Source organism: Castanea sativa, chromosome 7, assembly GCF_040712315.1.
Source record: "Castanea sativa cultivar Marrone di Chiusa Pesio chromosome 7, ASM4071231v1".
Taxonomy (NCBI): Eukaryota; Viridiplantae; Streptophyta; class Magnoliopsida; order Fagales; family Fagaceae; genus Castanea; species Castanea sativa.
The window spans coordinates 6369074-6394653 of NC_134019.1; the positions used below are offsets into that span (position 1 = coordinate 6369074).

At 30.8% G+C, this 25580-nt stretch overlaps 1 protein-coding gene across 3 annotated transcripts; it reads right to left on the minus strand.

Moving 5' to 3' along the window:
- Window positions 1–1225: 1225 nt before the first annotated feature.
- On the minus strand, window positions 1226–18807 carry LOC142642411 (cyclic nucleotide-gated ion channel 1-like). 3 transcript variants are annotated; one of them, XM_075816758.1, is made up of 10 exons: window positions 18564–18807; window positions 18339–18477; window positions 14634–15112; window positions 13350–13417; window positions 11195–11407; window positions 8438–8721; window positions 7912–8023; window positions 5468–5510; window positions 5149–5351; window positions 1226–1929 (listed from the first exon to the last, which is right to left on the minus strand). In XM_075816758.1, exons 2-10 carry the CDS (start codon window positions 18374–18376, stop codon window positions 1441–1443), a joined length of 1929 nt encoding a protein of 642 aa, XP_075672873.1. In that variant the 5' UTR covers window positions 18377–18477; window positions 18564–18807; the 3' UTR covers window positions 1226–1440. The 3 variants fall into 3 exon arrangements, with proteins under 3 accessions (XP_075672873.1, XP_075672875.1, XP_075672874.1); XM_075816760.1 differs by having other exon boundaries at window positions 18346–18806; XM_075816759.1 differs by lacking the exon at window positions 11195–11407 and having other exon boundaries at window positions 18339–18807.
- Window positions 18808–25580: the final 6773 nt, after the last annotated feature.

The following is a 25580-nucleotide window of genomic DNA, read 5'->3' on the forward strand; positions in this document are numbered from 1 at the left end:
TATTTATTTTTAATTTTATGAAATTGGTCTGTCTGTCCATAGCCAAGCCTATTTGACAACCCAATCAAAAAAAGTTCTATGACCAAGCCCATTTGAATAGTCCACCATTTATGAATTAAAAAAAAAATAAGAATACTATAAGATGCCCGCCTTTTTTTTTTTTTATTAAAACAGGTAGGATCATTATTAAAAGAAAAAGTAATATAAGTTCATGGGCTACAATAGGCTGATCAGCTAGCCTAAGCCTGTGGACAATACATACAACTTTAAAATACAATTAAAAAATCTAGTTAGGAAGCCCGCCTATTTAAAAATGGGTTAAATACAAAAGCTAGAAGTGCTTGACAGTAAAGCATTGGTGGTTGACAGTAGAGCAAATATTTAGTGGCTGAGTTGAAGCAGCAAAAAAGGAGACTCCATTTACCAAAAAAGAAGAAGACTCTAGCGGAAAAAATGCAAAAATAGTATTGTCATAAACACAGAGGGTGAGAGCAAAAAGAGTGCGAGCAAGACAGAGAAGAAGAATAGGAATATGGGGGTGCGATCTTAAGTCTGATAGTGTCTCACGGTGATTGAAGTTTCAACCTTCAACAATGATGATGAGCCCGTAAGTACCAAAAAATTTTCAAAAAAAAAAACCTTTAACGGTCTGACTTGTAAGAACTGTTTATGGTTTTGAAATCCAGAAGGTTCAACTGCGGTTGGTATAGTTCACTGACTTTCTTGCATAAGCCAGTTCTTGGAGTTTAAAGAACCCTCTTGATGAATGGTTTCGGTTATCCCAGTAGGACTTTACGGTTCGGTCCGGGTTTAACAACCTCCTCAAATATATAGGGTAGACTAAGCATGGAGGGTCTTTTGTTATTCATGTACTCCAAATTATTCACTAATTGATCGATTTTGACTTAGAGAAGCATAGAAATATTTTTTGCCGAGTTTTTCAGTTTCCTCTTCAATAACACGTCTTGGTGTTACCTTATGTTTGCATCTCTCTTCCCTATTCTCTAAGCTTTTCTTCTATTGTCCATTGTGGTTGAATATGGCTTAAGGTAATGTTACCAGTTTATTGCGCATATTCTTTTATTCCGCACTTTGATAAGTTAAAGTAAAAACAACCTAGCTGTAATTTTAAAATTAAAGTTTGAACAAGTATTAGTGTTTTCACACTAATTGTGCTTTCACTATCATGGAGATATTCATATTCATCACACGGTTACAAGCTAGTTTGAATCAAAAGGTGTAAATATAAGGTTCTACACACAATCCTTTCTGAATTTAATAGCGTGCATCAAACTGTTTATTATTTCAGACGTTGTCTTTTTCCTAACTTTTACCATTATCATTGAGAACCCGAAGTCCAAACAAGTAGCACCTCCATCACTAGAAAAACAAACATAATTCAAAGACATCAGTACAAACCATTTCTTTGCAACAATGGTGTCAGGTACCGCTAAATTTTGGCGTTTTCTTGAAGCACCAACACTTTGGGCATTCAACAATATCATTAGGCTCTGCTGGATTCAGAAGTTTTTTTTCAACCGCCGATGCAAGGTCGTTGGCCATTAGAGCAAAGGCTTCCACTTTTGTATGGGTTTTGAGAGATTTTGAGTAAATGGGAACTTTGGGTAGATTGAACATGTTGGGGGAGTAAGGTTCCCTAACCAATTCAAAAAGTTCTTCTCCAAAGAAGTCACCTGCTTTAAGACGCTCAGCATGTCGGGAGGCAGTTCCTATTCCTTCACCATTAGTGTTGCTTGGAAAGGCCCATGCACTGCCGTCTGTAATCAAGAATACCGCATCCATAGGCTCTCCCTCCCGAACAATGTAGCACTGCTCGTTGTAGTACACTGGCTTGAGAGAGTTGCAGATGTCACACAACAAATTTTCATGCTCAGGGTTAGCCAAGCTATTGTTTTTTTCTATCATGAGCTGAGCAAGAAAAAATTATTAGTTGAAGTGCAAATCCATTTCCTAACCAAGAAAAGAAGCTTTTTTAATAAGTAAAATAGAAGTGTTTTATAGACTAATTTTTTTAATATATTAATCTACACCAAATAAAGTTTAGAGTTCTATATATATCGTTATAGAGTTGCAACTATTAATTTTTATGTTATCCCTTTTATCTAGTACAAAATTAACAATTTTACAAACTAAAAGCATTCACAACAAAAATGTGAAAAAAACTAAAAAGTTATTTTAACAACTCAAATCATGAAAATCAAACTACATCAAAGTTGTTACATCTAAAATTTTTAACTTTTAACTACAGTAAGTTGTTATCTATAATAGCTCAATGCAGCATCAACTTAAATATGAAACTCAAATTTTTTATACTACCATCTCTCTTCTTACAATTAAAAATTCATTTCTTTCTCACTCTCCCCAACGTCTCTCTCTTTATTCTCCTCCCTCACAGACCCAGTGTCTTTATTATACCATCTCCTTCATTTCCTTACTTTTTTTTATTCCTCTCATCTCTCACTCTCAAAATTCCTCTAATCTCTCATTTTCTCTCTTCTCTCAATCTCTTGGCTGTGTTGTGGGTTATGGTGGTTCTAATTGTGGTTGTGGGTCTCGGTGGTTCAATCGTGATTATGGGTGACTGTGGGTTCATGGATTTGTGGTTGGGTTGATTTTGGAATGGGTTATGGTGGGTTCATGATGGTTGAAGTTTTGTGGGTTTTTTTTTTTTTTTTTTTTTTTTTTTTTTTTTTTCCGATGGTGGTGGCTGGTAGTGGTTGTGGTTGAAGTTTGTAGGTTTTTTTTTTTCCTCCAGCAAGTTGCTTGTTTTCTTGTTTGTTGTTGAAGTTTTATGGGGTTTTTTTTTCCCCTCCAACGGCTTGCTTTTTTTTCGTTTGTGGTTGAAGTTTAATGGTCTTTTTTTTTCCCGGTGGTGGCTGGCAGTGGGTTGTGGTTTCTTGTTTTATGTTTTTTTTTTAAACCGGTGGTGGTGGTAGATGGTGGCAGTGGATTTGGGCGGCAGATAAGAGAAGAGAAAGAGATGCAGGAGAAGAATAGAAGATAGAGAAAGACGGGAGACTAAGGATAAAAAACAAACAAATAAATAAAGAATATTTAAATGAAGTGGTAAAAAAAATAAAAACTTTAATAGGAGGTATAATGTAAAGTAAAGTATTAAAATAAATAAAGTAAATTTTTGTTTTATTTAAAGTTAAAATTTTTAACTCTTTTAACGTGAATGGTCTAATTTCTAATTAGAAAAGAGCTATAAAAATTTATATTCAAATCACATGAGATGAAAATTATTTATTGTTAAGAAAATGAGAGAGAGAGAGATAGTGAGAATTTAAGGCTAACTTTTTTATTATAATTGTAAGGATATTATGTGACAATGACGTGCATCATTGAAGAAGACCAAAAATTCTTTTTTTTTTTTTTTTTCAATTTATTTATTAAGAAACAAACACACATATGGGAGAAAAAAATGAGATTCTAAATCCAAACTAATTTGGAAAGAAAATTTTCAAACTCCGGGCAATATTTTTTTTATCGGGTGCGAATTTTGAAAATCAAGCTTTAGATTGCACGTTTTTATTATATCTTTCATGTTTGCAAAATTTGAAAAATATCAAAGATCGATAGATATGTCATCAATGAAATGTTTAAATTTTAAGCATTTATGATATAAAATTTTGCATAAAAAGTTAGTTTATTAATCAAATAGTAAAAACATTAGATTTGAATGAAATTTGACAGGCATGTTAATAACATAAAGTACATCAGTTAAATTTTCAAAATTGACATTCAATAAAAAGATATATGAAAAATTTAATGGGTATTTTTGTAGACTAATTTGTAGATAAACTTTGTCCTGATAAAAATATGCATATATGTATATATTTGGTATAGGCACCTCTAGAGTGGGTATTCCAATATTTGATATGTATCAAACACAGATGCCTCACACACTTGTCAAACACTTATTCAACCAAATTATATTGATCTCCACATTAAACAAAAAAAAAAAGATTTGAATATATAATGGACAAAAACTTTTTCTAACTTTTGTAGATAATAAAGGTATGCAAGATGCTCATATTATTTATAAAACAAGATGCTCATATTAGTGGTAGCTCTAGGAAATTTTTTAGGGTCATCACTTAAGAAAATTAAATTATAAAAAAATTAATAAAGAGATAACTTGAATATATATATATATATATATATATATATATATATATATATATATATATATATATATAAAACACGAAAAAACATGAATTATTACAATTTTTTTCCAACTAACAAAGAGAAAAAGAAAGAAATGTACTAATAAGAAATAAAGTAGGAATTGAGAATGCTGCGATTAGAGTAATAAAGTAAGAGAATTGAAATGATAATAGAAAAAAAAAATGGATGATATTTGTTACAACTACGACTTGGTTTGCTGAGGATAGCAAAATTATTGTGATTGCAAAACCAAAAAAAACATAACTGCCAACACTACCAAAGAACCTATGAAATTAGGGATTATTTTTATAAAATAAGTTGAAAGAGTTACAAATTTGAATGACTATTTTTATTTTTTCTTTTTGAATAGGTTTTTTGTTGAATAATTTGTTTACTAGTTGTTGTTTGGGTTATTTTTGTTGCCATTTGGGCTTTTTTTTGTCATTTAAGTGGGTTTTTTTTTAAGTGATTAAGAATTATGTTTGAGGAGCCAAAATTATTTTTGGAATAATGCTAAATCTACAACATTTTTTATAAAAATTGTATGCACCAATTTGTTATTAGTGGGTTATAAATTGATGTCAATATTGGGCTCAAATTAGAATTAGTAACCATTTTTCGCTTATCACATAAAATTTATTGTAAAATTATTGTAAAAATGTTATAAATGTAACATTACTCTTATTTTTATTGAATCGAAATTTTTGTAATTCTCAAATTAGGGTGATCAATATTTTTATTAAGTTAGTCAAAATAGATTAGTTTAGTGTGTGTGTGTGTGTGTTGGCAAGTGGGTAGTCCTGTGACCACCCTGAGTTACATATACAGCCACCACTTATAATAATATAATCCTTCAATTTTATTGTTGGATGATATTTATAATACCATTCAATGGCATATTCAATATGCACGGGACAAACAGTTATTTAGCAAATTTATAGAGGTGAAGAAACTCACGCGCTGTAGCGGATCAAAGCAGATTTGGTTCTTGACATCGCTTTGAAGTTGTGAAGGAAGTTCAGAGATCAGGATCTCCACATAAATATCTTCTTCTTCGTGAAATTTCTTTTCCATGATCTTAGTAATTTCATTGCTTGTATCCGTCCGGAGCTTTTTATTTTCAATCCACAATTTAATGTTTTTTTCTTTTCTTTTCGCAGCTGTTTGGTACAACTTATCTTTTTAGTTTTTGACAAGGAAAATCTAGGATTTTAAAAAAAGTTGTACTTAGAAAAAAAGTTAATACTTGAAAGAAAAAAGTTGTACTAGAATGTACCTTCTGCTTTTGATTTTGAAGTTATCCGCCGCTGCAAGTATATCTGTCCCACTTATGCTAGTAAGTTAACTGTGGCATATCTTACAATATACTACAATTTTACAAGCATACACCTCCTTGTTCCAAACACATCTTCTTTTTTTGCTTTTTTTGAAAAAGTTGTTGCAAACACATCTTAAGTGGGAGATCCACTAATGAAAAAAAAAAACGCTCATTACCCTAAATTTGAGAAGTGTAGCATAGTAATATTTCTCTGATAAAAAAAATAAAAAATAAAAAGAGAGAAGGTTTGATGGCATAATAAAATTAGATTGGTCTTGGATTTTTTTTTTTTTTTAAATAGAATCTTTGATAAAGACCAAAATAATAAATATTATGAGGTTCCAAGGCATTTGGGAAGACCAAAGACAATAAATGTTGTGTGATTCCTAGATGGTTATGTTTGAAGAGAAGAATTCCAAGACAATTTCATCTACTTTACTAAACATCCAAACTCATGTGATGGGATAATTATTAATTTTGGATAGGACATTAACCTAGTCTAAGAGTTTGGCCATTTGGTCATTGGTTCAACTAATGGGTTATCAATTGAACTACATTGTTAAAAAAAAAAATCTATATATTAAAATAAGTTTGAGAAGCCATAAAATAAATATGAAAGTTGGAAAAATAAGCATGTCTAAATTAAGTCTAAAATACAAGCCATCTAATATAATTCAAACTCAATGTTTCCCAAGTGACTACACTAAAAAATAAAAAAATATGAGACAAAAGAATGTCAAAATTGTGGCCAAGTCCTTACAATATATATGATTTTAAAAAAAGAGTCTTTACGATATATATATTTGCAACACATTTCTTAAAATTCTAGGAATAAAAGCATATACCAACCTTCAAAAAGACACATCTTACATTTACATATTAAAAACCATATATGAATATATTTTCATAAAGATGTTATAACTTATATGTTCATGATTAAAAATCTGATTTGAAATTTTCTTTGAAAAAATATTTCTTTTTCATATAAAAAATCAGATTTGGAAATTCACTTTCAAAATCATTCTCTTTTGCATATCAAAAACCAGATCTGAATCTATTTTCATAAAACATTCTATTTTCCTAACAAAAACCAGATCTGAATCTTTTTTATAAAAATCTTTATTTTTCTTTTAATAAAAACAACATGTTTAGTGTTTCCATGAAATATTCCATTTTTCCCAGTGTTGGTAAAAGCAAGGGGCGCACTTAAGCACAAAGGGCTCTTGGAGCCTAGGCGCAAAGCGCAAGTACGCACCTAATCAAAGTGAAGCGCACATTTTAAAAAAATAATTTTAAAAATTTTAAAAATATTATTAATAAGAAATGTAACAATCAAATGATCAAATTATCATATAAATTGAAATAAATTTTTTTATATAATTCATATAACATTTAGATATACCCTACTTTTGCAATTTTAACACAAAAATTGCAAGTCAAGTCATTTTATTTTTTTGGATAAGCTAGATATAAGTACTTCCATGTAATATCCTTTCTTAAATCTCCTATATCTATAATGCCCTATGACTAATTAGTAATATTAGTTAATAATTTAATCACGTAATGACTAAAACTCTAGAAGAATTAGTTTGCTATGGCCAAAATCAACCACTAAAGTAACTAAACAATTACCACATATATTATATCATACATTTCTTTTTCTTTTTTTTTCATGAATGAACTAAGAATATGAGGACATTGCAACATGGTAATTGGTACCAAGGAGCTAGGTGGGTTACTGTTTCAAGGAGAAAAAATAAAAATAGACAAGAATTGGGAGGTTGTGGGTTGGGTTGTAGGACAAGTTACACTCAAAATATTTTTTATTTTATAAGTAATTTACACTAAAAATATACAAAATCAATGGTTTGTACCAATAATGTCAAGATCCTATAGCTTTAACTAAGTTTTGATTTTTTTTTTTAGAAAAATATAAAAAAACTCCAAAAAACGCACGTTGAGCTTTTTGAAAAAGCACACCTCAAGCGTGCTTCTTTGAATGGGCTTAGCTTTTGAGGCAAAAAGAGCTAGAGCCTTGGGGCTTCGAGCTCTGAGCTTAAGCCTGCTTAAAGTGCGCTTTTAACAACAATGATTTTTCCTAATAAAAATCAGATCTAATATTTTTTTTATATAAAATATATTTCTTTCAATAAAAATAACAATTAACAACAATAGTAAAAATGAGAGCAACAACGACAAATGACAGAAATATAAAACAGCATTATGAGATTGACAATCGTATCAATGTAATAATATAGTAGGATGATTAGTATATTACTTAAAATTATGGGGTTTCATTCTTCCTATTTAGAAACCACTGTCTCTCTGCTTTATAATTGTACAACTAAGAGCCTAACATTAATAATAATAAAAATAAATAAATAGAAGAATTGGATTCGCACCTGAAAATTTCCCATGTAATATAGAAATAGTAACAAGCCAAAGATAGTAACGCAAAGTACAAAGCAGTTTTCCCATACATCGTTACTTGTTCGGAGGTTTGAACCAAAAGAACTGCAAAAGTGGCACAACTATAATGCATAAGATGCTAATCTTGAAAATTTATAACTACAATGAATTTACAAAATTTTATAGGGAATGAATAAGTTTAGAGAATATAGAAATATATGTGTGTGTACACACGCGAATGCATGAATCCACTAGGTTACAAGCATAGGTTTTAGGCCCTGCAATCCTAATATGCAAGACGTAGAGTAATGACAATGCTTTTGGCAATCAGAGAAGTCATGAGCCACTTTGCTGATACTCATCTACCAGGGTAACAGTTTTAACATCAAGTATGGAGGTCTGTATGCTGAGCACGAAATCCAAGTCTCCATAGTGGATAAATGCTATGGTATAAACCACCTAGGAAACTAATAGTGAATCTTAATATGGAATTGTACAGAGTCTAATATATGTGCAAACCTCAGATGTCGCATGCCCCAACAGAAACAGTAGAATATTTTTTGTGGAATATTTTTGGACTCTAAGATATAAGACTGATGAGCATCGAGATATACTCCAAAATCAAAGAGCTCTGCATTTGGCATATTTTTAGGGCAAAAATCATCTAAAGCAGAGTGATAGCCAAAGTTGTGGTCGCAGTAATAAAAAGAATTTCGGACACATCCATCATGATTTTCACACGCCCTGTACCAGCAAGCCACAGTTCGTTGAATAGAGAAACAATACCAAAAGGCTCCTAATACCTAAAAGACGAGCAAATCATTTAACATCAGTAAATTTTGTAGATATCATAACCAAATGTAATAACTATTTCAACTAAAACGATAATAATTAAAAGAAAAAAGAAGAAGAGAGGACAATTCAAAAGATATGAACTAATACACTAAATTCCAGTATTAATGCTAAATTTACTTAATTAGCCAATTATGCTCGAGTAATATTGTTTGTGATTTATCACAATATGCAACCATATCGCAAAATAACGAATTGTAGAAAATAAATAACATTGACAATATAGTTACAAAGAACAACCCTATATACGAAAAACTCTCTGGGAGTTTACTACCAACCCCAAGGAAACAGAGCCACTATAATAGAATGAAAGTTGTAAAAAATACTTCGCCATAAATCTATTGATATCTCATGAAGTACTTAGTTACATGTCTATACTCAACTCCATGACCATTGACTCTTCTATCATGAACTCTATTTCACATGAACGTTCAGCTTACAAATTCAAGAACCTCTTGAAGATTCTTCATAGCAACTTGACTGTGTTCTTATTGCAGCAACTTCAACTTGATCACCAAGTTTTGAATCCTTGATCATTGGGTGATGCTTTGAGAGGAATTGGTTAACCCTAACCCTAGATATACAATCTGTAGCTCTCCAAAAGTCTAAGTTCATGTCCTCTAGGTTTTCTTTTATACCTTGGCTATGGGGTCAAAGCTTGGATGGCTGATTAAGCTAAATTAGGACTCTATATGCAGGATTCTTGATCAATCAAATTTAGAAAGCTATTTCTCAACATCTCAAGTGATTGATTATGTGTAGACTATGTATTGAGATTTCAAACCTTGTAGATCTTCATTAGTCGTCCAGGGCAAATGTCTTGGACTTTAAATACATCTCAAAGATACTAGCAAGTGTATACACCCCATTTTGCACCTCTCATTTAACTTCACTTGCATTACATTTGCATATCATCACCACCTCATTTCTCTAAGACAAGACTGTGATTTTGACCGTTTGATCTCTAAATACTTTTCAAAAAACAAATCTTGAGGTTACAACAATCAAAATAATAGTTCATGAGCATTAATCGAATCACTAGATTAAAAAATATCAAAGAAATAGTTTAAAGGTAAAGTGCACTTCAATGTTGCTAAAAGCGGCAAGCACACTTAATTAAGCGCATAGGCCTTTTGCAGCCTAAGCACAAAAAGAGCGCTTTATTGAAGTGAAACACACAATTTTAAAATATAATAATTCATAACTTCTAATAGAAATATCCGTAACATATTATTAAAAAAAATGACAAAGTTAAGCTAAAAAAATTAACAATAATACATATTTTAAAAATCTAACAATTGGATTGCATGTTCTTTATGCTCTTAATATACATGTCAAATTTGTGCCCATTGAATATTATTTACAATATGATATAAACTTATATTTTATTCATAATTTTAAACTATAAAAACTTGCAATTTAAACAATTTATAAATGATATAGTTATTAATTTTTTATTTTCTAGAAATTTTTTAAGCAAGAAAGGTGTAAGAAGAAAATGTAATTCAATATTGGATTTGTCAAAATTCACCTCCTATTTTGTAGCTAAAATTTTTCCAAAAAATAATAATTTCCAAAATTTCTATTTTTGACCTATAAGGGAAGTCAATTGTATAATGTTTGTAAATTCAATTTTTACCTAAGTTATTTCAATTCTTAAAATTTTTATATAATAAATTGAAAACAATTATCAATGGTCAATATCATAATAATCTAGTCATAAAAAGTTTTATACATAATATTTTCTATATTTCTCTTGTGCTTTATAAAAGTACATAACCATGATATTATGATCAAATGATGTATGTAGTTCAATCAACATGCATCTAAAAGTCAAAGATCAAAAAGCACAAGAATTGTAAATTAACCTATCTTATGACACATAAATAAAAAAAATAATTTGTGTAATACAACGCCCTAAAGATAATAGTTGTGTAGTAAATCATTGGTCCATGTTATTTCTTTCAAGATCAAACATTTAATTTTGATGATTCATATCTTTTAGCAATAAAATAAAATAAAAACAGGCCTATGCGTGCTTTATTCTTCTTCAAAAAGATCCAAAACAACATGCATAAGGCATGCTTCATTGATATATTTTTTGGCCTCACAAAGCTTTGAGAGATTGGGGCTTTGAGCTTTGAGCATAGGCGCACTTTTAACAACAATGGTGCACTTACATGAAACCGGTCTTGACATGTGATTATGATCTCTTAAGATACGAAACTACTTAATTTTAAGAAGGAAATCTAAGTAATAGTATCTAAATACTGTCCCTGAGATCTAAATTTAACCCAACTCCTCAAAAAAAAAAATGAACCCATCCCTCTCTAGAGAGAGATAGAGAGAGAGATGGGTTCAACACTTGCACACTTGCCAAGATTAAATTTCATGAATATGAAAATTCTACACAATCAAACTTACATGGCCGGCAATGATGTATAGAAAGAAATCCAGTGGACCTAGGACCCATAGCCTTCCACCAAGTATCTCATGATTTGATCCCAGATCCTTCCTTGGTAGGTAAATTTGAAAAACTCTTGGCCAATATTGGAAGAAAATAAAAATGTTTAAGATCTGTAATGTTTTTAAAGATTTCATGGCTCTCACGTCTAAGAGTATGCATAACATTACCACCTGAACAAATTACAAGTAGTTCCGTCATTAGAGGCACTAAATAAAATCTAATTATGTGTAGGACAATGTTAATTCAAAGAAGATAGTACGGGTGTATAAGAAATTGCTTCGAATTTCTGCTTTAAACTTATAATTATTCTATTTGAACCCTTTTGTTGTGGAAGAAAAATGTTTTATTTGTCAAAGAAATAATTTAGTTTTCCTCATAAAAGAATTAGTATTATTTGTCCATTAAAAATTAGGTGTTATAGCCGTATGTAGGCACCGCAATTAATAAGTAATTAAGAATTAAATATATGCAAAAAAAAAAAAGTGATTATGTTTAGAGGTTGACAGATATCTTATTGGTTTTGTGGTCAAAAGATACAGGTGCATGATTTTTTGTTTATTTTTGTGGTCAAAAGATACAGATCATATTTTTGTACATTGGCGTAATTCGATTAAAAGAAACTTATAATGTGTTAGAGCGGTATCTAGGCATTGCTATTAATAAGTAATTAAAGAATTGAAACATATGCAAAAAACGTGATTGTGTTTGGAGGTTGATAGATAACTTACTGGATTTTTGGTCGAAAGATACAGGAGCGTGATTTTTTGTTTATTTGTATGGGTGAACACATTGAGTATTGTTTGGGTCATATTTTTGTACTTTGGCATAATCTGAATCAAAAGATTCAAAACGCACTTTTTATGTATTTGAGTCTTAGTTTAAGTGCGTTCATATTCATAAACAAATGGAATATATTGAAGACACAACTACTAAAGAGCTGTTGAATCTGCTGCCTCGATATCAAGCTCGACTCCACTGCAATGGCTTGGAGGTATGACAAAATTGCTTTCCTTAGATACTATTTTCTCTCATACTCAAGTAGCTAAAGGGTTATTGTAAACTTGCCCCCAACATACAACCAATCCTATTGGATTTTACAAATTGCAACTTTGGAGAATACCTAGTGTTTCTAAAATTTTTTGTTAGGGAGAATAATGAGAGTTTATACATTATATATAGACCATGAAAATTCAGAAATAAATGTTAAAAGGGCTAAAAAAAAATGGTAAAAACAATCTCCAAATATTCATAAATGTTTAAATATGAAATGGTGCAACTCTTGGCAATAACTTCGTAAAAAAAAAAAAAAAAATTGCATAATCTCATAAGACATTTGGTCAATGAGTCTCTATCGAGTTTCAGACAAAAACTCTCGTAAGACATTTGTTAGATGTTCAATCATTCGAAAACACAATTTCAATCAACTCAACATCTATCCAAACATTATAAATGCATTTTCCACTTGATTTTCGATCATTTCTTTCACACTATCTCTTCTAAAGAGATAATAACACTTTTCAACTTGCAAAGAGGAATCAAACGACATTATTCCACTACCAAAGTGGGATCAAACTTGTACTACAACTTATTTAGATATACAAAATATCCAATGAAAAATTGGTATTTTGATTCTAGGTTGTTGCTAAATTTTATGCTTTCAGCTGCTCAGGAAGCGACTGGCTGCTCCTTCAACGCAGAGTGGATTCTAGGGGAAGGGCAAGGAATTCGAACAAACAGGGGGCAAGGAAATAGTCTGTTGTGTGTTATATCTATTAATTGACTCTTTTTCCCAATAAAATAATTGAGAATTTGTTTTGAACTTAATGAGATTTAGGTTAATTTGTGTTTTTTAAAGGATTGTGAGTGCATTGATACTTGTAAGTTCGTAAGTGGGGTCTATAAAAATTTATCAAATGTGTAATACTTATCATTGATAATAAATTTTAACTGTTGTTGCATGTGAATGAAAACATGTGATTTGTTGAACTATGTTACATTTTTGTGTCGTTAAATTTCCGTTTAAATGAATGTGCTTTTGTTAGTCCCAAACTACAAGAAGATGTGAAAAATGTATTTTGCAACCAAGAATTTAGCTTTAGTCTACTTCATTACCTGTGGGATGGGAAGAAAAACTAAAATGTCAAATAGAAGGTGTTGATGCAAGAAATATTTTCTGAGATCTGCATAAAGGAACCAGGATTTTAGTTTTCAGGGAGCAAAATTATAAATAATTATTTTTTAATTAAGAATTAAATATATACTTAGGGTCTATTTGGGAGCAATTTATTTAGCTAAAGCTAAGAACTTTTAGCTGAAAATGTAGAAGAAAAGTTGAAAAATACGTTGAATAGTACAATAAAACCCATAAATAGTATCAAAAAATAGGACCCATAAATAGTAGCAAAAATAAGCTAAAATTGCAAATAAGTTGAAAATTTCAGCTCATCCCAAACGATCTCTTAGAGTGTGTTTGGGACTAGCTTATAAGCTATTTTTTTTTTTTTTTTTTTTTTTTTTTTTTTTTTTTGTACAGCTTTTGAAAGCCTCTTTTTTTTTCTTTACTTTTTTAAAGTACAAGTATATTTTAACACATTTTTTTCAAAAATTTAAATAAGTTGTTCCCAAACAACACTAAAAAACAAAATGCTAGTTTATAAGCTAGTCCCAAATGCACATAAGATGCATTACTAAATACTATGAAAAAAATAAAACTAGTAACAATTCAATATAACAATATATAAACAAATGAAAAGACAAATAATTATTACTCAATGCATTTCAATCAGTCATTTATCAAAAAGAAAAATAATTATTACTCAATGCATTTCAATCAATCATTTATCAAAAAGAAATTTGACGCTCTTTTAAATACAGGAAATCATTTATGATATAATTGATTCTATATTAAACTCAGGGTAATTTTCCTTTCAATGAACAAAATCAAGCAGTCCTTTAAACAATCATTTTCCATAAGAGTAACTATTAAGCATAATTACAATCACTTTATAAACAAGTTGGTAGATCTTTATCTTTAAATCACTATCAACCATTTGGTACCATTCAAAAAGAAATGGTGAATAATTTTTATAAAAAAAAATTATATATATGTGCGTGTACATCATATTTTCTACCATTCCATCAAAATTTTGAAGAAGAAAAAACACACACGTGGACACCTGTACATGCAACATATATAAGATCAAGAAAGCAACTTAGAATAAATATTTAGTAAAAAAACCTGGGGGTAGTTTGGATTGTTGATATCATTATTTTTTTTTTCTTATGTTGTTATTATTATCTAACTAGGTTCATTTTATTTATTTATTTATTTATTTTTATTGGAGAGATATTAGGTAGATTACAATTTAGATAGCACGTAATTATGTTGATATTTACCTTTAACAGGTGTTGAGTGGGAGGAGTCGATTGGGCCAGTGGGGGCCATGGTCTCCATTTGTCCTGACGCGGCTCCTTTTCTTTCTCTGTGTAACTTATTTTTTAATTTTCTTCTATATTTCCGAAATAGGCCGCCTAAAAACCCAGTATGAAATCGCAGCACTAGGTAACTGATATCAAGGAAAGATCGCGAAACTATAGCTGTGATCCCCAACCTTCTGTCTATCTCAACGCATTTCTTGTATTCATTGATCATAAGACCATACAAGAACAAGGGTTCCAGTGATAATGCGATCATGCGCACCAATATAACTATTATATTCCAATCCCATGGGAGAGAATTTACCCATTTAATTATTCTATTCCAATCCCATGGAAGAGAATTCCCTCCTGAGTCCGAACTTGTCTTTTCCGTCGTAGATTCTTTCACTGCTACAGCTTTGCCATCCTCTGAAGCCTGCTCTTCGATATCATTTATCCTAAACAAAAAGCATGGCAATTGGCAAACATAAAATTAGTTTATATTACTCTTATCTTCTGTACGACTATGAAGCATGGGTGCGGGTGCGGGTGCGGGTACGGGTGCGGGACTCAGTAATTTTTGAAAAAAGTGGGTGCGGGTGCGGCGGGACTCGGCAATTAAAAAATTATTAAAAATATTTTTATTTATATTTTCTATATATTTTTACTATTAAAATATTCTTAAAAAATATATTACTAATTTACTATGCCTTGATTCACAAAACAAAGAAAGAAAAAAGCAAGAAACACAAAACACAACACAAAACCAAAAAGAAAACACAAAAGAAGTAACAAATATTCAAAATAAAATTAAGGAATGATAGATTTAGGGTTTTTGGGTCTCATTTAGAGCCGATTTCGGTTGTTGCAGCATGATTCGAGGCCTGTTTCGGCCATTTCGGGCCTGTTTCGGCCGTTTCGGTCGCCGGCCGATACGGCCGAAACAGCCCGATTCTGGCCGATTCTGGCCGAATCGGCTCGATTCGGCGCGAGTCGGCGGGAAAAATAAGATGCCACGTGGCCGACGCGGCACTGACGCGCGAGTAGCGGCGTCCCTCGCGCATCGGCGAGTCCCGCCGCGTCGGACGCGAGTGCGGCACCTCCGGTGCCGCGTCCGTGCATCCCAGCTGTACGATGCAAAAGAACCCCAAAAATACAATACCATAAATTCCCCCCCCCTCCCCCCTCCCCTCCGGCGGTTTTCTTAATGGCTTTTCAGTGGAATGTTAATATCGGAGAGCCCAACTCTAACTAGTAGAAGTAACTACATCTATTCATCTATTCGATTCTATGGTGGTGTGAAATGAGAAAGGAGAAACGAGAGAGTCCATTCCATTTAAAATAATTGACTATTGTGCCCATAGTTTTAAAAAATGGTACAGTCAAACTATCAGAATAGAAAATGGTTCTCAGTTTTATGGTTGGACCAGAGTCTCAATGATCGAATTGATGACATAATTAATTAATTAATTAATTAATAATTATAAAATTATCTAAATAAATAATTTTATAATTGTTCATTGTAACTAAAAAAATTGAATAATAGTAAATCATTAAACATTGGTATGTAAGCTCAAACAATAGTTTTTAATGTTTAAACACTGAAAACTGTAAACCCCAAAAAGAAATGTGTGTTTGGTAGGAGTTTTTTTATCAAGAGTGTTTGAGTCATAGTTCTCGAATTAGGTTGTTTAAAACATGTATAGGGTTTAGGGTTTAGGGTTTCTCGTCTTCTAATACTAATCTTGTTGTTCTGCCTCTGCTTGAAGACAGCAGGTAGTTGATCTCACAGTTAGGCCATGTCAGGATCAAGCATTGGTACCGAGAAGTAAATTCTTGTGTTGACTGTTTGGCTAGGATAGGGACTGAAATTGAAAGTCCTTTTTTGTTGTATCAAGATCCGCCTGGGGATCTCTTGGAGCTCTTAAGCTCGGACAAGAATGGCATGTTTTATAACAGGGCCATACCTGATCCTTGTATTCCTTTTTAGTTTTGTTTGGTTAATGCAGTTTCCTTTCTACCCAAAAAAAAAAAACATGTATTTTCAAAATTCATTTATACCAGTTTTTAGTTTTCAATTAAGCTGTTAAATGTTCTTTTTGTAAAAAAGTTAATTGTGGGGCCCATTGACAAGACGAAACTCTTTCTTTTTTCTTTCTTTTCTCTCACAAGCTCATCACTTTGTCCTTCTCTCCTCTCTTATCCTTTCTTTTTCTCTCTCCTTAAATAAAATAGTATTTTTTCTAATTATTTTAAAAAAAAACACATACACATACCAAACACACAATTATATATATATATATATATATATATATATATATATATATATATATATATATATATATATATATATATATATATATATATTTCATATTTTAAAATATGTTATTTGAAATATGGTATCAAACACATTTTTTCCATTGTAAGTATTTTAAACACGTGTTTTTATCAAGAAAGTCAATACCGTACCGGAGACTGTACCGGTTTGGCCACCGATACAATATATTTCGGATACCGGTCAATACCGGTGTACCGTTTCGGGTTTACCGTTATTTTGTGTATATATATATATATACACACACACACACCAAAATCTCTAGAACCATGTTTATAAATATATAATATTTCACTTATATTATAGTAAATATAAAGGTTTATTATAAAACATTACTTCAATTCAGAACAAATTATTTATAGTGTTAGATTTTAGTATCAAATAAAAGAGAAAAAAAAAAACACAATATAAAAAAGAGAAAGCTTAGTTGTTCATTGCATAATAAGAAAACAAATAATACTAAGAAGTTAATGTAAATAAGTTACCATTATGCCTTTACAAAAATTCAAAAATTACAAAACTAAAAAAATAAAAAATAAAAAAGTTTTTTTCTGTACCGGCCGGTACGCCCGGTATCGGCCGGTATTGCCCGAAATTGGCCGGTATGGCCGGTACAGCTGGTATTTTTTTCGGTACAATATAAAAGTGTACTGGTACGGGTACACTAGCTGGTACGGTATGTACCGGCCGATACTGGTACGGTATCGGCCACACTGGTTTTTATAACAATTTTTAAACCACAATTTTCACATCATTTTGAACAAGAATATTTATACACCACTACTAAACATACCCTAACTTACCAACTTTTGGACACCACTTCACAAAATAATAATAATAACATATAAAGGCAGCCACAACCCCAAAGCCCACTACAAAGTATATTAGTTATTTTTTAATCTTTCAAATAACAAAAGTAAGTGTACTCATGAGTAGCAATATCATTGACCCCTTGGTATTTTTTCCAACCACATATCCTACACTTGCGCATTCGTATTGGTGTAGGCATTTTGCTAAAATGCTAAATTTATCTTCAAAATATAGCAAAAGTAAGATTTATAAATAATATCAAAAAGTACAATAAGACTCATAAATAATAATAAAAATAAACTAAAATTGTAGATAAGTTGCTCATCCCAAACGGATTCCTAATAGTAACCAATTTAGAAATATGTTAGACTAGTAAAAAAAGACAAGTGTTATTGTTAGAACATAAAAAGAGGCAAAAAAGAATAATAATTAACTAAATATGATTAATTAATTTGAAAGGATTTACAGTATTTTGAATAGATATTAAAGACACAATAGATGAGGTAAAAAAAATGATGTCAAGAGCTAAGGAAACTAACCCCGCACCATTCCCTCGCTGATGTGAATGAGAATTCATAACTAAAGCTTATCAAGGAAACGATGTCCGAAATAGAGAATCAGCCTTTAAACTACGTGTAGGCCCAGCCAACTTAAACAGGAAAATCTGAATCTTGATCCCTGGAGAAATGGGAAACAGATTAGACAAATAAGGTAAATTTCTTTTTCTTACGTTTTTTTGCTTGAGAGAAGCAAAAGATTTTCACCAAATGGTGTTACTAGCTTGTGAAGTGTGAGAAGGTGGAGCAATCCATAAAGTGGCAGAAGTTGGCTTTGTAATGGGATTTTAAGAGTGCTCAGAGGCAGCTGCAAGTAATAATAAGCAAGAGCAAATCCTGGCTGCTAATGTTGTCTAGTGCTAGCGTGTGAAGTGTGAGAGCCATTCACAATGGTCAATAGTCTTCTAATGTTGTCCTATTTCAGCAAGTCTTTTTTTTTTTTTTTTTAAAGAAGACCCGGCAACTCCATCTGCTCAGACCACTCAGACTAGAAGTGTGTGTAGTGTGGACCATGGTCCATGGACAATGGTCCATTCTTTCTTTAGCATTGTCTTCTTCTCCAACAATAAGAACTCAATTATTTCTAACAAATTATTGGGCCCTCATCAACCGATAAAAATTCAATTTGTTCTGAGAAATCATCATGTCTTTCTGGTGGAGGCACCCCCTCGTCAGAGGGTATGGGCCCAGGGGAGGACCCCCAAAGGACATGTCTCCTTTATTATAAGGAAAGTCTTATGTCACATAAAATAATACCAAAAAAGTCACAATTCGCCCATGTGGTGAGTTGTGATTGGTGAAGGGAGTGTCCCACCACACTCCTCCACCAATCACAACTTGCCACGTACGCGAATTGTGGCTTTTTTCTGTGTCACATTCTGTGGTACTAGAAAGACTCATATTTTGAAGTAAAATCAGCTAACTAAATAGGGTAGCGATGTACGTATGGCGAAAAATAAAATAAACAATGTTAAAACTTATTAAGGACATATGATATTTTTCAAAATTTATTTAGGTAGCGAGTTCTAATTAAATCAAAATCACTTTTAAAATGATATATTATTGATACATTTTTATTATGCACTAATTATAATTTGTCACATTAATAATTATGAAATTTCATTTTATAAGAAGACATTTTGAATAAAATTCTAAGTCGCTACTTTCTAACAAAAAAACAATGGTAAAAAATGAAAACTTAATTACACTTCATAATATTTTCATTAAGTTTTTATTATTATTATTATTTGAAGTGCTAACACACATAACCACGAAATTTTTTTTTCAGTTAGTTAGTTGACGGTAGGGACCTACTTGATTACAAATTAAAAATAAAGTATATTCCATTAATATACCTTAAGATTTGGGCTAATGCCAATCAGATCTAAAAATTTTAAAAACTGGCTAATTTGATCCCCTAAAGCCAATTTAAGCCCTAAGATAGTTGAGAAAAATAACTAATAGACTTTTTTTATTGAGAAACAAACACACGTACACACAAAAGAAAGCAAAAGAGGTTCTAATACAAAAGCACACTACAAATTTCACTTAAAAGCCATAATAACTTTTAAGTATTTAGAGATTAAGTTAGGTTTAAAGGCCAAATTGACCAATTTTGAAAAGTTTTAGACCTAATTGGTTTTAACTCAAATTTCACACTATTTTAATAGAATTTTCTTATAAAAATAAATTAAATCAAATGAACAGTTACGGAAATAAAAATAAAATTAATTGTGAACCAAAATAAAATATTGATACCAGAATTGGGATTGAGATCAATTGCACCATATTTAAATGGTTATGATCAAAAGTTAAGAAAGTTGCTTTCAATATTAGGCATAAGATTTAAAAAGTTAAAAGTTACAAGAAGTAAAAGATTAAAATAAAAAAAAAAAGGTTTAAACTTTTTATGAGAGATTTAAGAGGTATTACTTATTAGACCTATTTTTTGGCAGTCTATTAAAGCTGTCTTCTTTTATCCGTTTATGTCACGTGATTGTCAGAGACTCTAAGAGCATCCACAATGAATGTGGCAAGTGGCAAATGGCAAATGGAGCCCTTCTTTGCAATTTTTTTTACAATTCAGCCCAAAGTTCCAGCTCCATTGAATGTTGTATTTTGCAACAATTGTAAAAATATATACAATTGAGCTACAGTACCATCTTAAATGTAAGATGGTACTGTAGCTAATGGGATAAAAAAAAATATTTTTTAATTCTCTCTCTCTCCACTTTTACCCTGGGAGTTTCTCTCTCCTTATCATTATTTCTCTTTTTTTTCTTTCTCTTCCTTCTCTCTTTCTCATCTGCTCTCTCACTGTTCAGACTCAAGAACCCCGTGGGTTTGCTCAACGGTGGAAGCGCATGGCTCCGATGGGTTGGCGGATGGCTCCGATGGTTTGAATCGGAGCTCCGATCGGCGTGGTATAACTTTTTGTTGTGGGTTTCTGGTATGATTTTTGGAGGTGTGGGTTTTTGTTGTGGGTTTCTGGTATGAATCGGAGCTCCAGATCGGCGTGTGGGTTTTTGTTGTGGGTTTCTGGTATAAATCGGAGCTCCAGATCGGCGTGTGCGATCGGCGTGGGTTTCTTTAGAGGTGGTGGGTTTTTTTTTTTTTTTTCAGTTTCGCCGATTGGATGATGGAGGAGTTGTGTGGAGGAGGACTCTGGAAGGTCGGTGTTGTGGTGGCTGTGCCGTTGATCGGCGTGATGGTTTTTTTTTATTTTTTTTTTTAGCTTCGCCGACCTGGGTTGATATGAATGATGGAGGAGGAGTGGAAGATCGGCATTTGTGGTGGCTGTGCCGTTGATTGGGGTGATTTTTTTTTTTTTTTTTCAAGTTTCGCCGATCTGTAGTTGTATGGAGGAGTCTGAAAGAGAAGAGGTGAAAAGTTCAGTGGGGATAGATTTGAGAAAAAATATATATATATTTTATTGTAAAGATATATTATTTTAATGTGTAAAATAAAAAAATAAAAGTTTTGATGTTGGGGTATTGAAAAATGGTATTGTATAATTGATAAAGTAATTTTTTAGATGGTAAAACAGGATAGAATTAGAAAAAATAAATGTGAATGCTTTAATGTGAGACTAAATAATGGGAATTTTTTTTTGGACGGGGTAAATATGGAAAAAGCAACTTTAAACTTTGTGCCTTACAGCTGGATTCAACTCACCCTCAAAAAACGTGCCACCTTGAATGTATTTTTGCGAGATTACAACTTTATTTTATTTTATTGTTTTTCATTATATAGGTAGGCAGTAGCAAGTACGAGTCAATTGGCTATATAGTACCGCAGCCTATTCAACAACTTTTGATTTGATTTTAAGACAAAGTATTGGAAAAAATTTTGCTACAACTTTTATGAGTAATTATAAAATAAATATATAAAATTAATAAAAATATTCTATAAATTTTCTATGTGGGAACATTTTTTCATAAAAAAAAATCCTATTTTCCTTAGATAATTACGTAGTTAATAACTCAAGTAGGAAGCATATTACAAGCCGGAGGCAAAGCAAAGAGAGGCAGAAATTGGCTTTGTTAAGAGTGCATAGATGCAAATGAAGATGCACATCCAAGTAATAAGCAGAGTTAGTCCACCTTAGGTCTTTCTTTAAACTTATCTTTCTAACCAACCGCATGATAAAGTTTCACTTTATTACATATTCAACTCAGCCAACTAACCTAGGACTCTGGTGGTGTAAACATAAGTAAAAAAATTCAACCTCGCGACTTCCAAGTAAAATAGAATGGTAAACAAATGAATAAAATAATCTTATATTTGCAATTTACAAATTAACTATAAGCTTGAAATTGCAATTCTACATGTGGTAGTACTGTAGCAAAAAAACAGTCCAACTTCCCGTCTTCCCAGCAATTAAAAATTGGTAAACAAATGATAAAAAAAAATAAGCTTAAATTTTCATATTGCTAATTGACTACAAACTAATGGTATATTTGGATTGAGAGAAGGAATGGAAAGTAGATGAAAGTAGTTAAAAATTAGTTTATTTTCGGCCAACTCTACTCTATTTCTTTCCACTTTCTCTTCCTCTACTTTTAATCCAATTAGGTTAAAAGAATATATTCTTTCGCACCCAATTCACATCTACTATTTTATATATAAGAAATAACATGCTTACAATATTTTTACAATATTTACACAATAAATCATAGGTGATAAATTGTTACTACTTCTCATTTAAATTTACTACTTAAATTATTTTTTTACTTACTTATAATAACCCATAATAACATATTACATAAAATTAATTATGAAAATAATATGAAAATATAGAGAAGATTTTATAAAAGACTGGCAATCGGGCCTATTTTAGTATTAAAAGTCTGGTTCTAATATATGCGGTTTTTGTCATGGGATTTTTGTCAAAAGAGTTTGATGGTATGATGATGATGATGATGTTCGGTTGATGATGTCATTTGATTAAAGTGTCGTTGCGTCATGAAAGGCGACAAGATGACATGTGGAACGTGGAGCAATTGAAAATACATCATCGATCACAGCTGATTTGATTTGAATTCGGTGATGCAGAAAAGCATAAACATATGTGAAAGGTTTGATGTGTACTTTTATACGTAGCAATTTTTGCATAATTGTTATGGGGCGAAAAAAAAAAAAAAATAGCATCGTTTAAGAGTATTCTTATTAAACCTTTTAAATGTTAAAAATTTTATTTTTTAAGCATTTAAAAGGTTTAAGCCTATTCCATCAAACTTTTTATATTGTAAAATTTTTGTAATTGATGAATAGTGTCATTTCAAATATAAAATGACACTATTCATCAATTGTAAAAATTTATATTACTTTTTTATTCCGTGGAGCTCACTTTAATATTACTTTTAGAAAGAGAAAAAATAAAAAATTAGTGAAAAATAATTTTAAAAAATAATATTTAAAAGAAATTGTAAAAAAATTAGAAATTTTGATATAGATTGTATTGTAAAGTGGTGTGTTATATATTATAAATATAAGTTTTGAGAGGGTAAATGTAAATTTTTTAGAATGTTTGATAAGAATGCTCTAAGAGCACCAGTACCGGGCATATAAACAATTCCTGGTCGTTATTTTACAACTAACGCTATTTAAAATCCACTCTATTTGGGCTTGTAAATTTAAAAAAAATTTGCAACCTATAAGTAAGGTTGCATATATACAGCATACCGATCATAAGTTGTAAAAAATTTATATACATATATATATATATTTTTTTTTTAGTATGTAGTTGTGTGTGAGAAAATGTGAGTGAAAAAAAGAGGAAATAATACTTTTATTATTTTATTAAATAATTGATATTATTTTATTGATTTAAATGTAAAAATAAAAACTAAAATATAAGGTGAGTTGTAAAATAAATTGGTCAAATAAATAAATATTTGAGAATACAAAATATATATATATTTTTTTCATTTTTAGATGCTAATGCTTTAAGAGTCAAGAGCAGTGCACATAAATATATAGGGCCTTAATTTTTTTTTTTTTTTTTTTCTGCTACGTAATCTATTTTGCAGCAAAGTATGCAGTAAAACTTTTCCATCTCTGTAAACATTTTAATTATTATATGAGTTTTTTTTTTTTTTTCCTTTTTTGGTTACGGTGATGAGGTGAGTCAAAGTCTCTACTACTACTAGGACTTTTAGAATAGACTTTCTGCTGGAAAGGGAGCAACTTGTTAGTCGTGACTTCTGACTTGTCAGCAAATAAAATAGCTCAAATAGAGCAACCAAGTCCGGGAAAGGCCCGAGTATATTATTTAGGGTCCTTTTAGAAATAATTTATTTACTTGAAATTAAAAAAAAAAAAAATTTAAAGTATTAAAGTTAAAACTTAATGTTAGTTAAAATAGCATAGAGAGATTCATAAATAGTATTAAAAAGTGCAATAAAACTTATAAATAATAGCAAAAATAAGCTAAATAGTAAAATAAGCTGTCAAATATAATCTATTCAAACGCAACTTTAATAATCCATGAGATGATATAAGAGCATCTCTAACAGTCTCTCTAAATTTTTGTACTTTTAAGATTCACGTACTTACTTTTTCAAATACACTTTTCAACATACTCTCTATCTTTTTCTCTATTCCATTAAAATATTATTTCTTCATTATTTCTTTATTCTTTTTTTAAAAAATATTTCTTTATTCATTCGTAATGTCTATATTTTTCAAATTCCAAATAACATTAACAATTATATTTTTATTTTTAATGAGAAGTGTTGCGTCTGTAATATTTTTTTGCAATACCTTCACAACATAATCTCATATGGTAAGTTGTTACTAGTTTTAATTTAATTCCGTCACTTAAATTATTTTCACAACATTTCTCTGTCCACAATTGAGGTGAAAATGATCACATATTAACGCATAAAAATAAATGTGAAATAGTGGAGAGTGAAAGTCAAAACCCTAATCCTGTACTAAAACCTTGAATTAGCAATCGCAAGGGGTAGTCCAACAAAAATAGACTGGGGAACTAACATTTCAGTATCCAACCCCGAAATTTTCAACAAAAAACAACCTCGTACCTTACACTGGTGTGGCTCTTCCTTCAGTCGAAATGGTTAAAGTTGTAAACACACCACAAAAATAATGTAGTTTCCTACAGAGTTCCAATCGTGTCATTAGAGCAACAACAACAAAAAAAAATGTAGTTTCATACAGTTAAAGAATTTTCTTAAAGCTCTTATATATGTACCTGAGATCCTCTCTATCCATTATAAAATGGGTAGGTTGAATTTGGCCATATCATATATGATAATCAATTAAATCTCTAATTTATAATCTATATCAATTTATGATATATATAAAACCAAAGACATTTGAATTTTGATTGACATTATGATATGTGTCATATAAGCTTTTAAAGCCTCATAAATTTATATGTCATTATTTTAACATTTTTTTTTTTTACTTGAATTTAAATGTTATTCCACAATTAAACCTGCAGGGATACAAGGTCCAAGAGAATATATTGGGTCATGGGCCTTCTAAGGACGCTTAGTGGTCCGAGGACATATAGACAATAGGGAAGACGTAAGAGTTAGAACGCCCGGAACAAATTATAGCTACAAGGGTTATGGAAAATAGTCCGAAGAGGAAGACCTCCTCAGCTAAGCAAAGCAGATGTAAAAAAAATTGATCAGCCCTCGAAGGCAACATTCCAAAAGATTTCACTGATAAGGATAAACGTCATAGAAGCATAGA

Bases quoted from the DNA above. Each gene is read 5' to 3' on its own strand.
- LOC142642411 (XM_075816758.1), bottom strand. From the start codon at position 18,376: ATGAATTCTCATTCACATCAGCGAGGGAATGGTGCGGG. The intron at 15,113-18,338 runs GTTAGTTTCCTT...CTTTTTGTTTAG, and splicing joins CAGCGAGGGAATGGTGCGGG to GATAAATGATATCGAAGAGC. The intron at 8,024-8,437 runs GTTTGCACATAT...CCACTTTTGCAG, and splicing joins TGGGGCATGCGACATCTGAG to TTCTTTTGGTTCAAACCTCC.